This window comes from Apaloderma vittatum, unplaced genomic scaffold (assembly GCF_000703405.1).
Source record: "Apaloderma vittatum isolate BGI_N311 unplaced genomic scaffold, ASM70340v1 scaffold98, whole genome shotgun sequence".
Taxonomy (NCBI): domain Eukaryota; kingdom Metazoa; phylum Chordata; class Aves; order Trogoniformes; family Trogonidae; genus Apaloderma; species Apaloderma vittatum.
In genome coordinates, this window is record NW_009732161.1 from 147,521 (window position 1) to 161,448 (window position 13,928).

The window sequence follows — 13,928 nt, forward strand, 5'->3', positions numbered from 1 at the left end:
GAAAATACATTGCCAATAAGTGTTACATATTAAGTCTTCAAGCTTCTGTTATTTAGTGTGCCTTACTTTAGCCTTTTTCCGTTGACTTAAGCAAATCATGATACGTTATTCATTCACTAGAAACATGATAATTTGAGTTAATTTAGATTTGTTGCTTAAACCTCTCCCCTTTTCCAGAAATTTTTATGGGATGCTCTTTCATTGGCATGTTCAGTCTATTTTAACCCACTCCAGTGGTCTAATACACCTGGCACTTTCCGCCTTTGACGTACAGCTCATATATTACAGGCATTAAAGGTCATCCTTAAGGTTCAAAACTATTACTTTAATTGCTTTTAGGAAGTATAGCCTTTCTAATGGTGGGAGCATTTATCAGCCTCTGTGCAGGCATTCCTTTCACATTTTAGTTTTTCAGCACCATTAATCTCTTTTCACTTGGTTGCATTTTAGAATTCACCTTCTGCATGAAAATTCTTTGAATGATCAGCAGAAATAATTCCGGTTCCCTTCAAATAGAGACTTTTTGGCACATGTTCAAAATATTATCAAAAACCTTACAAATGGTGACCCAGCAGCTTAATTGTGCTGGTACCTTCCCTCAGAATGGTGTAAGTGACAGGCTCTTATTTCAAAAGAAGAGGCCAAAAAGCTATTAATAAGCTAGGCTACCTGGTGAAAATACTTCTCTTACATTCTGCTGATTTTCTCTTCTGTGTCTTAAACTACCAGTCAAAGTGGTTCTAAAAGCTCTTTCCTTATTGTAGTATTATGAATAAACAAAAATAAATACAACTGAAGTAAGTGTTTCTGGGGTTGTGGGGCAGGAATTACATGCTCTGATGACCACAGCTTTGTATAAATGGTTAAGCAAGCAAGCATAGAATTAAGTTGATTGTTCCTTCATTTTAATTATTTGCTCTTGTTTCTATTAAACACAGTTAAGTAACCAAAGGAAGGACTTAATTAAATTTACTTCTTTTTTAGAAGGATAGCAGTCACTACAATATTTTTTGGGGAAGGAGGAAGGTTTGCAGGAGGTACCAGTGGCTAAAGGGTTGCCACTGCTAACTAAGCAACAGTTGTATAAGTAAGTTTAGTCTCTGTAAAGGGCAGAAAAGACTAAACCACATAATATATGAAATGAAGAAAGCATATAGGAGTAAGGAATTTTAATGATTCACCTTCATAATCCGGTATAGTAAAAAGTCACTGACGTCCTAATTACTATGTCTTTCAAGATAAAGTTGTTCTTTCTTGTGAATGGACCTTTCTAATGCTTAAATGCCAGGACTAGAAGCTGTACGGTTGTTTCATGATAACTTTATTTACATTTCCCATGAGTTTCCTAATTTGTCCCTTCAGTCTTGTCTCATCTTACCTGCCTGATTTGGACTATTTTTCTTCACGTTTTCATCTTTCTCCATCTCATTCTGCCTTACACTTTGTTTTCATAAGTCTATTGAATAACGACTGTGTATTATGCCAAGCACTCAACTACATCTTTGTGAGCCATGTGATGTTAAGCAGGATTAAAAGCTCCTGAGATTGCTTCTCACACTAACACTCAAATTATATTAAAGGAGGAGGGAGAAAAAAATGAAAGGGAAATGAGAGAAGGGGAAGAAAGAAGGAAAAGAGGGGAAAGGAAATGAGATCTGACAGAACTGAACTTGACAGATGAACTTAACCAAGATAGAGTGATGAGTGGCCTGATCACACTGCAAGCTCACACTGGGGAAGTGCTGTGTGTGAATACGGAGTTTTATTTGAGAACTGGGAGCTCTATGTATTTATCTTTTCCAAGCTAAGCTTGGCATGTGTATAGTTTCACCATTTCTGTTGTCTTCTAAAATTCATTCTTAGCTAGAAGTCCAAAGTACAGCCTTACATAAACATCTGTTGAACAGAGAAGCTTTCTTTGAGATGCAAAGATGTTTCTAAGGATGACCCTTTACAGAGAAAAGTCACTTGGGAAGGATTTAGGTACATTTATTGAAGACAGCTCAAAGACTCACATGGCAGGAGAACTCTGAAATGTCAGAGATAAGGCAGCTTTCTCTATTTTTAGTAGCTCAAAGTGCGATTCGGCTATCTACGGTAGCCTGACAGAAATGAGAGCAAACCCTACATCTTCGTAGATTTGAAGGAATGCTGAGGAGAGGATGCACTAAGTTATGAGACGTTAATCTGATGATTGTTTTCCAATGCCTGCATTTGTTTCTGCTTTCTAGTTTAAATCAAAACATTTGTCTTTTTAGGACTTCCACAGAATGTTAGCTCATAAATATCATTTACCTCTTCAAGAGTTAAGCTGTCAGCCAGAAGTCTTGCACATCCAGGGAAGTTCTGGAGAGGTTTTGCCAAGTTGGTTTTTATACTTAGAGTCACTGGTCTTGTTTCACTATGTATTGTTAAGATTTTTAGTAGGTTGCAAGAATCCCCTATAGCCATATCTATCTTTTTCCAGAAAATATGTGCTGACCTTCTGATGCTACCCTAAATAGATAAATCTCTTGAGTCTCATTATAAAATATTTCACAGTATTTCATTATTCTTATGGCTTTTTTGGAAACTTTTGGAAACTTTTCTGATTTATCAAAATGTTTTCTTGATTACTGATAGCGTATCCAGATGTCAAGTGAAAAATTTATGCCTATGGGCATAAATATGGACAAATTCACACGATCTGACTAATATTTTTTCAGCTTTTAAGCTACCATTCCAAACTTTTGAGCAGCTTAATATAGCTGCCATGTTTTTACATTCAATTTTCTCATATATACTTCTTTTCTACTATGCTTCATATGTACTTTCCTTAAGATAGTCTCTTATCTTCTTCCTGTCCCAAAGGTTTTTAAGACCAGACTTAAAAAAAAAGTCTAATGCATTAGACTTGATATTCAGGTTTTTTAGTGGCAGACTGGGGAGGCATTCAGATATTTCAGTCAAATAGAGAGCTTTGGCTTCTGTTTTGCTTAGAAGTTGCTGCATTTTTATAACTGGAAGCTTAATATCAAATAAGAGTATATTATTTTTAGATTCATTTTTATTAGTTATAATATATTAGTTCTATGCTTATCTTTTCCCTAGAAGTTTGGTTAGAAGAATTCACAGGAGTATGGCTTTACATATGGAGGAGAACTGGAAAAGGTTCCTAATGAAATGAAAATACCTGGTGCAAAATAGCTGACATGAAACTAAAATTTTAGGATCAATATACACCACGATTGAGCTTTTCCACATTCTGCAGAACGTAATTTTAAAGGCCATCCCTGGACCACCTTAGACTGTAAATGCAAATACAGACATTAACTCTGAAAATCTTTGCATGAAAATAAACGTGATACTACTTCAGAATTTTGCTAGATAGAGTTTATGACTTGCCCTGTCAGAAGTGACTCTCAATTTAGACTGTTCACCTGTGGCATCTATGATGTGAATACAGTTGTCTCTATATATTTTTCTTTGATTGTGACAAGGTCATTTTTCTTAGCAAATCTAATATTTTTGCCTATTGCAATATGAAAAAAATATTGTTTACTTTAGAAATTTGCTAACATCTTAAAATCTTTCGTACAATATATGTGTATAAACACACAATAATTACATGTACATAATGAAAAATGCATTATCTGTGAGGCAATGAATTGAAAAAAATGTGAAACAAATTAAAATTGAATAAAGGCGTTTATTGAGGTATTAACTTCATTATCTTAATATATTTAATTTGCCAATGCAGGCTTCACTGAATTAGGTTTAACTTATCCTTGGGATTTCTACCTTAGTATTTCTCAGGAAAAACTTAAAATATAGTCCATTTTACTGCCTAAAAAATAGATGATTTTGCTAATTTTATAGGGAATCCTGTCTGCTTAACACACGAGAGAAATGATTTGTCATGCTCTTACTCAAGTATCTTCCTAATCTGAAAATTACTGGTAAATCTTGTAGCTTTTTTTTTTTTAACTTTCTTATTTTAGTTGTCAGACATTCTTTTAAGTGGAATATTTAATCTGTTCTTGATTACCATGTGTTCTTTGCTGCCATTGTTCACTTGGCTTTCCTCATGCCCTTGTGTCCTATCTTAAAAACTAATTATATTCAGAGTACAGAGGATAAATTCAACAGTCAAAAGGACGTTGAGACACAGAACACAACAACTGGACAAGAAACCTGTGAAACCACAGCTGGTTTCCAGAGACGCTGGAAGTAGGTACTGGCCAGAATGAACACCGTTCCACCTCTGCAGAGTTTGTGCATGTTTCTGGTGGGTATCGAAGTTGAGGAGGCACCTTGAAGAACCTCTCTGCCAAGGGAAAGAAAATAACTCCAGCATAGAATAAATGAATTTTGATACAGCACAAAGGAAAGCTGAAGAAGGCCCATCTAGCTCTTCCAGAAAAACCCTCGTAGATCTCTGACAGCTGTGCCACACTCCAAAGGTGTTGCTACTCTTAGATTTTATTTCATGCTTGCCTCTTCACTACTGATAACTTTTCCTCAGCAATACTGTGAGTGAAGTTACTGTTATGATACTGATTTTTCACTATTTTGTGTTTCACCACAAATGGAATGCTTTCTTCATTATTTAGGTGTTGCTAAATGCATGATCCAGTAAGCAGCAGCTACCAGTGAAAGGTGTTCTCAGTTCAAAAACTTCATTTAGATTGTGGCAAATTTATGGTGTGAGTCCATGTTTTGTTTACCAGGTGATAAGGACTCCTGCCACACTGTCAGTCTTGCGCATCGGTGGGATTCTCAGGCTGGTATTTCTGCTCAGTGAGAACAGGTTGACAAGTCACAGCTTGCTATGAGCTGAGTATAGCAGGATTATGTGTGTTTTTTGTGGACTTAATACAGTTACTCTGAACAGCTCAAGTAGTTTTTGTAACAACTCTCATCAAAATTAGGCTAATTAGAGAGGCTTTAACTTGACTCTAGGTGACTCAGGCTAATTGCACAAGAGCCGCACTCTGACAGATGCCAAAGCACTGAGCAAATAGTTCTTTAAGAAGTGGTGCATTTTGCCTACAACCTGAATTTGTAACGAGTAAGGAATGTAAAGCCTATCATCATTAATGGTACTGTAGGGTTCAGAGCATGAGGTGGCCCTTTCTGTGATGAAAAATTAAACAAATGCAGGTTTGGGACTTGTTTTTGAGTAAATGCAATGAATTGTTTAATAGCTTTAGAATGACAATTCTTGTTACTATTTTGATGTAATGCAGACTAAGTCATCTGTCATTTACAATCAATCCCCTGAGGAAATATGTGATAGAACAATTAGACTGGATGTTAACAGTTTGGGAAGCTTTAGGGCAACACTGACAGTGATTCTTTACATGCAAATATTTAGGAAACTGTCAACTAGATTTATTAATACGCAGAATTAGAGCCTGAAATTCTAAAGTGCAAGTAATATAGCCATTCAAAATACATCTTCTGTTGTGTTAGACATGGATGATATAACAGATTTCAACAGAATTCTTTTGCTACTAAAGTTAGAAGCGACATTTAGTGGATAGAAGCCCTCTGGAGATGCAGTTGTTGAGAAAGAAAAAAAAGGTACTTTGTCTAATAGCCTCAAGGATTCCTGTAGCAAAGGGAGATCATTACTGTTTCCTTATTTTAAAAACAAACAAAAAACAAACCCCCCAAAAAGGGCAGATGTTGCATATGATGAGAGATGTGTTGGCTGTGCTTTGCGATTCTTCAGATTCAGGAGCTGCACTGAATCCCATCACTGAAATCTATTTTCTATTTTCTGACATCTGTTTTTGCCATTTACTTTAAAAGCAGATGGGGAAAATGCAAAGAAGAGCTGTCAGTTTTATTACCATGTATAATCAGCATCTGTGCAATACATCAGACTCATTGCGCAGCTTAGACTTTCTTCTCGGTAGTAAAAATTCTTTTGGGATTTCTTGACAAGCTGCTTGCAGACTTTTTGCAAATGAGTAGATGCTGGAATTAAAAGTATGGATTAATTAACTGCTAAAGCCACTATTGTATTGAGCACTATGGTATTGTACTTAATCAGGATGTTATGTTCTGATTGTTTAATTGTAAAATATATGGCTAAATTTGCTGCTCCGTATTTAAATTTGTGTTTTCTCACAGAAGATGTTTTATTTTATTTTATTTTATTGTTCTGAAATACTTTTTTAGGTATATCTCTGACCCCTTAATATGCATTTAGGTGCAACATATCCCTGTGCAGTAATTTCTACCTTTCTCTACTGAGCAGGCTTAGTGTATTGTACCCCGTCTGCATAATTTTTTTAAAAAAAACATATTCTGTAGAGAACAGAGTGTTCTTTATTCCCAGTCTGCCCTTTTTCCTGGTGCAGAAGGCTTTCATAGAAATTACTTTTTTGCGGTGGGAAAATAAGCTGGTTTAAAAGTGTCGGTATAAATAAGCATGTTGTCTGTCTCCGTTAAGTGCGGAAGCAGTAATCAGTAATGGTGTGCTGCAGGCGTGTAGCAGAGAACAGCATCCTCCTGGAAAGTGTCAAGTGATTTACATGTCACAGGGCTCTCCGGGCATCGAGTGGGAAGAATACGTCTGCTGGCTCGGGACCTGCTTTGATTTGATTTGATTAGGTTGGAAGTCACAACTGCAGAAGCATCTTTGTTTCTTAGAATAGTAGGTGGTTGTACATTACGGTGTCTGCAGTGATAACTAGGGAGGAAGGACTTCGAAACAGAAATGTTCCCAGTAGAGCTCCTTGATAGGAGAGATTAGGGAATAGTCTTCAAAAAAGGTTTGGACCAGTTCACTATGTTAAAACACTTATGTATTGATGCAGGACTTCTTTGAACTGGAACACTGAAAGGAGCAGGAGACTTAATACTCAGAGCATTAATTAGCATTTTTGTGGTGACGGGCAGAGTACTTCTTACACATGAGGCAGTGCAAGCTTTGATGCAGCATGTACTTAACTGTCTTCCTCCATTATCTTATCTTAGTAAATATGCTACTAAAATTGGCTGTGCCTTTTGAAAAGGAAACCACCAAGGCACTGTTTATGATACATGGATGATCCTTTATAATAAAGAGTGACTTCTGGGATGACTTTGAAAGAAGATGTGCACAAAATTTTACGCAAGTTCCATGGAAGAGTACTGATATTAGCTTTTAGTTCTGTAACACAATGGTACTTCTGGCCATGTCATTTGCGAGTACTTAGTAGCTGATTTTTTCAATAATAGATAACTGCAACCCATCCTATTCCAGAATTAAAAATCTTTCATTTAATATGAGGAATTATTATAAAAGAGTTTTTACTTACTCTGAATTTTATCAGTAGAATGCAAATTTCCTTTAGATATTAGTCTGTCTGTGCTTTGTGACCCTGGAATATATCTAATCAGATTTTTTTTCTGGAATAGTGGATGCAAATTTGCACTCTGTGAAATTCAGCTGATTCTAGGAAGATAAAGCAGAAGATTACAGGATAACAAAGCTTGAAAATGGGAATTTGATTTATTTTCTTTACAGACAAAGTAGGATATAAAAGATTTTTCCTCTGTATTTATATAATCTTATTTTTTCCTTTCTTACACTAATCTCATTTTTTAAATGTGATGTGTTTTAGCATGTAGACTTTGAAGTGAGTTAAGAAAAGACATACTTAGACTATCCTACTATAACAAATCCTTTATCCAGAAGACCTTGTAAATTTATCCCAGCGCTGCACAGTCTGTCTGTTAGACTACAAATTTCTCACTAAAAGAAAATTTTAGATGTAGTTGGCAAGGATTTCGTTTTACGTATCCACCAGTGGATCAGTAGTTTGCTCTATTAGAACTGAGAGAAAATTAACTTTCAGAAATATACTGTAGTATAACTTCTTCAGGTTTTCGACCCATATAATTAGTAGGCAAAATGGACAGCAGTAAATTAAATCTGCTATTCTATCTTCCATAAAAAATGGCATAAACGTGCCACATCAGGTACTTCACTTTATAGAACTAATATATTTTTAAATTAAAGGAGCAAACTGGAAAATACTTTATGTCTTTAATTTAATGCTAAACCTTTTCTTTTTTGAGTTACATGTGATACTATAGCTAGTTAAGAGCATTATATGCTTAAAGATAGGTGAGCGTAGACTGAAGCGCCTCTGGCACTAGGTTACAAATCTCTGCATCATGGGCTAATAAGCAGCACTTATAAATGAGGCTTCCCAGTCCTTTTTACCCCACATCCCCTTTCCAGTCCTCTGCATATGCCCTACGCGTTTCCCTGTGCAAGATATTCTTTGACTATTTCTCAAAGCTACACGTCTGATAAATGTCTGGTCAGGCTGTCCCTGGTGGTTAGGCAGTTGGTTGCTGCCAAATAGAGTGTATAACAGGAATGGATGGATGGCTGCCATTCCCTTCATGGCTGGGTTCATTTGGCTTCTCAACTCCTTCCCATTGCTAAAAAAAGGAAATTTTTAGAAATTTATTATCTGAAGGTTTTACCTCTCTTTGACCTAGCCAGCTGAATAGAAAACTATCTAGATGATAAGCATGCATAACCTTTATTTTCTGGGGAAACTAAGCTAAAACCGTAGTGTAAGAACAGAAAATACTTGGGTTTGTTCCGACTTGGTGTTGACCTTTAACTTAAGCAAATTTTTTACTTATTCAGATGTTTGCCTTCTGCATCTCCTTAAGTATACTGGGAAAGAATGACCTCGTTCCTTTATAGCCTACTCAGTGCTCCTGGTCTGATGCAAAATGTGTTTCATGGGTCTGAAAGGCTCAGCCAAGGCGAAGTAAGCATATGAAAGAATATAATGTATATGGAAAAAATTAAGTCTTGTGCCATGGTATTCCCTACAGTGTTCAAAATATACCTGAAAACTATAGCAAGGTGACAACATTTTCCTAGTTAAGGACTTTTTAAAAACACGAACCCTGTCTGAAGCAGCTCTGATGAAGTGAGATTTTCTGTGTGTCAGGAAGATTTTTTTGAGGATTTTTATTTTCCCTGCCTTCTTTATAAGCCATTTTAGAACAAATACTGCTAAGGTAAAGTGTGATCAGACTTAGAAGATTTTTAGTATTCAAATTGTACAAATCTCCATCAGAATAAAACTTCACAAAAGCTACAAAAAATCTTCAGATCGGCTAGACTGTGATCTCTGGAGAAATTTTACAAAAAGAAACAATTGTTGTAAGAATAGTTTCTTGGAAAGACTTCTCAGAGTCAATATATGAGCTTATTAGTTATGCTGCACACACAGGGACTCATATGTCTCAATCAGAGCAAAAGTGAAACAGAAGAGAGTAAATAGGACAAGTGTGAAAGACAAAGAGGCTTATATTCCTGCATCTAGATTTAAAGAGGCTTTTGACCTTAGATTTTGAGTCAGCATTCAAGTAATTTAAAATAGTGCATTAAGTTCTACAGAATTTTGATTCCTTATATGGAATAGATTTTTTTGGCATTTTGTTTATGCATGTTGATCGTAGTAAGAGTTGATACCTGTGCATGAAAAAGAGAAATAGAAAGCTTAGTAGATAGCTGTGACATGTAGTTTGAATAATACTGCCTTTTTCTGTTGTACTTTTTAGTATAAATAGTTTCATTCCTTATGTCTACACAACAGTCATTTTTTTCACTGCCATAACTATAAAATACTGTGGTGTGTGAAGTAGCATCTACATTAAACATGCTTATTGCTGAATCTGTTTTGACTTGTTGGCAAGTGGGCCCTGGGTATCTATCAGCATAGATTTCCCTTATGTAAAGCTCTGGAAGTTCAAAAAAAATTCATGGAAAACTCTTTGCATCAGCAAATTCACACTTTGCAGTATGGCAAGTTTCAGTCACAGTCACTATACATACAAAGCAAACATGGCCAGTAACATAAACTACAATTTTAGATTAAAATACTTGTTTAAAGAAGTTAGAAGTGTGACTGTTCAATCCTAATAGCATATCTTAAAGAAAACATGTTATGTACTGTATCTAAAGAAATCATGTGTGCATGTTTAAAAATAGGACATTTACCTTACTGCTGGTAGCAACATATGTTATTTGTTCTGCAGAACATTCTTCTCCCCTTTCCTATGGTTTGCATATTTCAGTGATTAACTCACAGAAGTCTTGAGACATTTCTAAATAAAACTTACTATAAAAATTGCTGTAGGTGAATAATACATTGGGAGTCATTAACACTAACTCATGTTTGAAGTTTTTAATGAAAGTTCTAGCTTAAATTTTATTAAAATCTTGTGTGCACTAAAAATAACTTTGCTTTAGATACAAAATCAAGATGGGGTTTTAATTTACAACTTTTCTCTCTATAGGTTAAAGGCTTTGTTTTACAGACAAAAGCTGGAATTTTTTTGTAATGAAAACTAGAATTGCCTTATTTGTTAAAGTCTATCCCTTCTAGGTTGTTAAAGCATTAGATTGCTATTTGGCTTAAGTTTTTTTAATTTTATGTTGTTTTATATTTATGTTGTTACAGACGGTTAGAGCAAAATTCAATCAAGGTCATACCTCCTGGAGCTTTCTCACCATATAAAAAGCTTCGAAGAATGTATGTACCTAATAATCTGAATTTATTTTTTTTATGTTCATATATACACACACACACACATATATATATATTTATATTTACATTTAAAAAACCCCCCACGTCAAGGTCATACATAGGAACCGCAGAGCGTGTGTGAGCATTTGAGAAAGTTTGACTTCTGGAAGTTTAACTGACATGGCAGCCTGATTATTAAGACCGTATAGCAACTTTGTCACATTAATAATAATTGTTTTTTACCAAGTACTGAAATTCTTTAATATGGTTCTGCATAGAAGCAATATGTGACTATAGTACAGAACATTCTATAAATAAATTAATGGAGATAAGTTGCTGTTATTTCAGGATATCTTTGAGGCTGTAGAGTCCTGTGGCTATAGCAAATAGAGAATTCTTTATAAAATGTACTTAAGCAATTAGGAAAAATAAATCTTTTTTGTCATTGCTTTTCAAACTTTGAAATGTCCATTTTTAACCATGCATTTTGCTTCAGTGTAATGGCAACTTTAATAGTGTTATATACTTATATTCTTTGGTATGTCTCACATAAGTTTTTTTTATTTATCTCCCACTTCTATGCCTAATTCTAATTGTATATTACTTTCATGTTTACTATTTTGAAAATAGATTGAATTAATTGAATCGAATTTCCTTTATTTCAGTGACCTCAGCAATAACCAGATCTCTGAAGCAGCTCCAGATGCTTTCCAGGGCTTACGTTCACTCAATTCACTGTAGGTATCTGTTTGGCCTGTAAAAACAAAAGTGAATTTCTCATGTTTTTATAGTGAAATTATTTCGGACTTTTGGCTCCCTGCAGAATTTTCATATAAATTCGCTTAATTCTGAAAGCTGTAAAAAATAATTTCAGAATGTTAGTGATAATTCAATATCATATCACAGCTGGACACTAGAAACATATAGTTTGTTTATAAATACATTCATGGTAAAGTGTAAACAAAATCAAACATTTCTTTTATTCCCAAGTTAGTTCTTCTTACAAACAACTTACAAATCCACTTCCCAAGGTCCCTTGGTAAGGCTCTAAGCAGTAAAGTGCTGATTCTGCTGAGAGCTCTTTGGGCAAAAGACCTTTTGGGAAAATATGTGATCCTGCTGCTTCACAGGGCCACAAGGATCTTGCAAGTATCAAGTTGTTGCTCTTAAATTCCCTTCAGAAAGATGGAAGTTTCTTTATTTCTAAAGTCAAAATCACATAGTATATGCCTTTCATAATGGCGGCTTTTTTGCTTCATTGTTTCCTGGTGCAGTGTCCTCTATGGCAATAAAATTACAGAACTTCCAAAGGGCCTGTTTGAAGGACTCTTTTCTCTGCAGTTGCTGTGAGTACTTGTTTTTAAATATTTGTTCTTTTTTGAGATAACTCAGAAGGGTAAACATGATGAGAGATTTATGGCTGGAGAAGAACTGGCAAGAAATCCCATATATAAGATCTGAATATAAGAACCAAATTATTTTAAAGTCAAAGGAATCAAGACAGTTGTTGGCCAGCTTGGTATTCATCCACAAATTATATCATATCTTGGTTAATGTCTCAGCCCAAAGTGATTAAAATGAAACTATTCTCTTGTGTGAAATTTATAAGAATAAAACACATAAAATACGATACTGTCTTGCCCTGTAAACAGCAAATAGTATGTATAAAGCTGCGTGGGAACCATAGAAGGAATATTTGTATGTTTTATACAGAGAAAATACGTAGTGGAAACACTATGTAATTGTTTTTCTAGTTTTACCCATGGAAAAACGAAGTTGCAGTACAGTTTCATTGGTGACTTCTAAAGTTTTCAGGCACTCTTCTCTCTGTAACTCTTTGACTGAACTCTAGCTGCTCTTAGGAAAATTTGAAATCTTCTGTGTGTAATCTTGTAAATTATTTCTATTTAGATTTAGTACTGGGAATAGAGAAGAATGTCATGATTATATGTTTATCAGATAACGTTAATATTTAGCTGAAGAGGTTGTGCACTAGGGATGTGTGAAAGGAATTTGTGTAATAGGCTGTAAAAGGGGTTTGTGGAAGAAACTGTCCCAGAATAATTGACTTGTTGATTTCAAGCTTCTTGTTGGTTTTAAAGCGTCACTTGAGTAGATGTGATATCCAAATTTCATCGTGTATAGTGATGGGAAAAATGTCTATTAATAAGAACTCATTTAAGATGGCAAAAATGTAAGTGAATACAAAGAATATGCAAGTTCTAGCACCACCTAGAGGTTTATATTTTGATTTATTTTAGTCACAAACTAATATAGTGGGGGGGTGCAATAGGGATTCCTATTTTCTGTTGAAAATATTCTAGTTATAAAAACGTATTTCAGCTTTTGAAAAACAAAAGGGAAGAAACATCTCTCAACGTCTGTTTATTCTGTATTAATAAAGTAAATAATTTGATATACTTTCAAAGCCAATGCATTTCAGTCCATGTAAAATCCTACTTGTGTGATGAAACTTTTTTTCAGAACATTGGTTTTCAGATCCACCAATCCATTCCATTTCTGTCTGGAAATGGGAAAAAATCAAAACTATTTTATTACAAAAATGCATCTAGTTGAGTAACATTTTTGGTTTTCTTTTCTTCAAAAGCATGAAGGAGTTGGTTTAAATTGGCATGTTTGCTTTAACTTTAGAAATCTGGGAGGTGGAGGGAAGAAAAGGTTCCCTTTGGAGACAGAGAGGAAAAAGGATCCAAGACAGATTTGGATATATTCCATGCCACCAGTTTTTACTACAACTCTGTTAATGCGGCAGCATGCTGATTAGTAACATATAATTAAAAGTGCCACTGCACATCTCTTCCAGCTAATGAATACAGTGTTCAGTTCCTTTTTTGTTTGTTTATTTATTTGGCAGAAGGAACTAGTTTTCCCTGCAGATACTTGATATTTTTTTTAAGCTTCTTTCTTTGCACAAATAACACACACACACATTATACCAGCACATACAAAAATGTGATTTAACTGAATAAACTGAGACATTTCAACTCCAAGGTGCAAATAGTTAGGAATTATTACAGAACACCTAAATAAGATGTTTCAATTCACTGAAATACCTTACGTTGCTGTCAATTAATGTTTGTTACTACATCTCTTGTTCTGGTTACAAACATGCACAAAGAATTATGTGTAAAAAGAACACTGAAGCTGCAGCGCCACTGAGCGAATTCTTCCAATTTTATAATTGTTCTCCCTTAAACAGATTATTGAATGCCAACAAGATCAATTGTCTGCGAGTCGATGCTTTTCAAGATCTGCACAACTTGAATCTTCTTTCTTTGTATGACAACAAGCTTCAGACCATTGCAAAAGGCACCTTCTCACCCCTACGCGCGATTCAGACCTTGTATGTATGCTCTTGTTTATGGCTGT

At 34.9% G+C, this 13,928-nt stretch overlaps 1 protein-coding gene across 1 annotated transcript in view; it reads left to right on the forward strand.

Annotated features, from left to right (window-relative positions):
- Positions 1-13,928, forward strand: part of SLIT2 (slit homolog 2 (Drosophila)) — an 85,667-nt gene that overhangs the window by 33,688 nt on the left and 38,051 nt on the right. The window contains exons 8-11 of the mRNA XM_009875399.1: positions 10,473-10,544; positions 11,204-11,275; positions 11,813-11,884; positions 13,759-13,902. Coding sequence (XP_009873701.1) covers positions 10,473-10,544; positions 11,204-11,275; positions 11,813-11,884; positions 13,759-13,902 — 360 coding nt within the window. The remainder of the gene's footprint in view (positions 1-10,472; positions 10,545-11,203; positions 11,276-11,812; positions 11,885-13,758; positions 13,903-13,928) is intronic.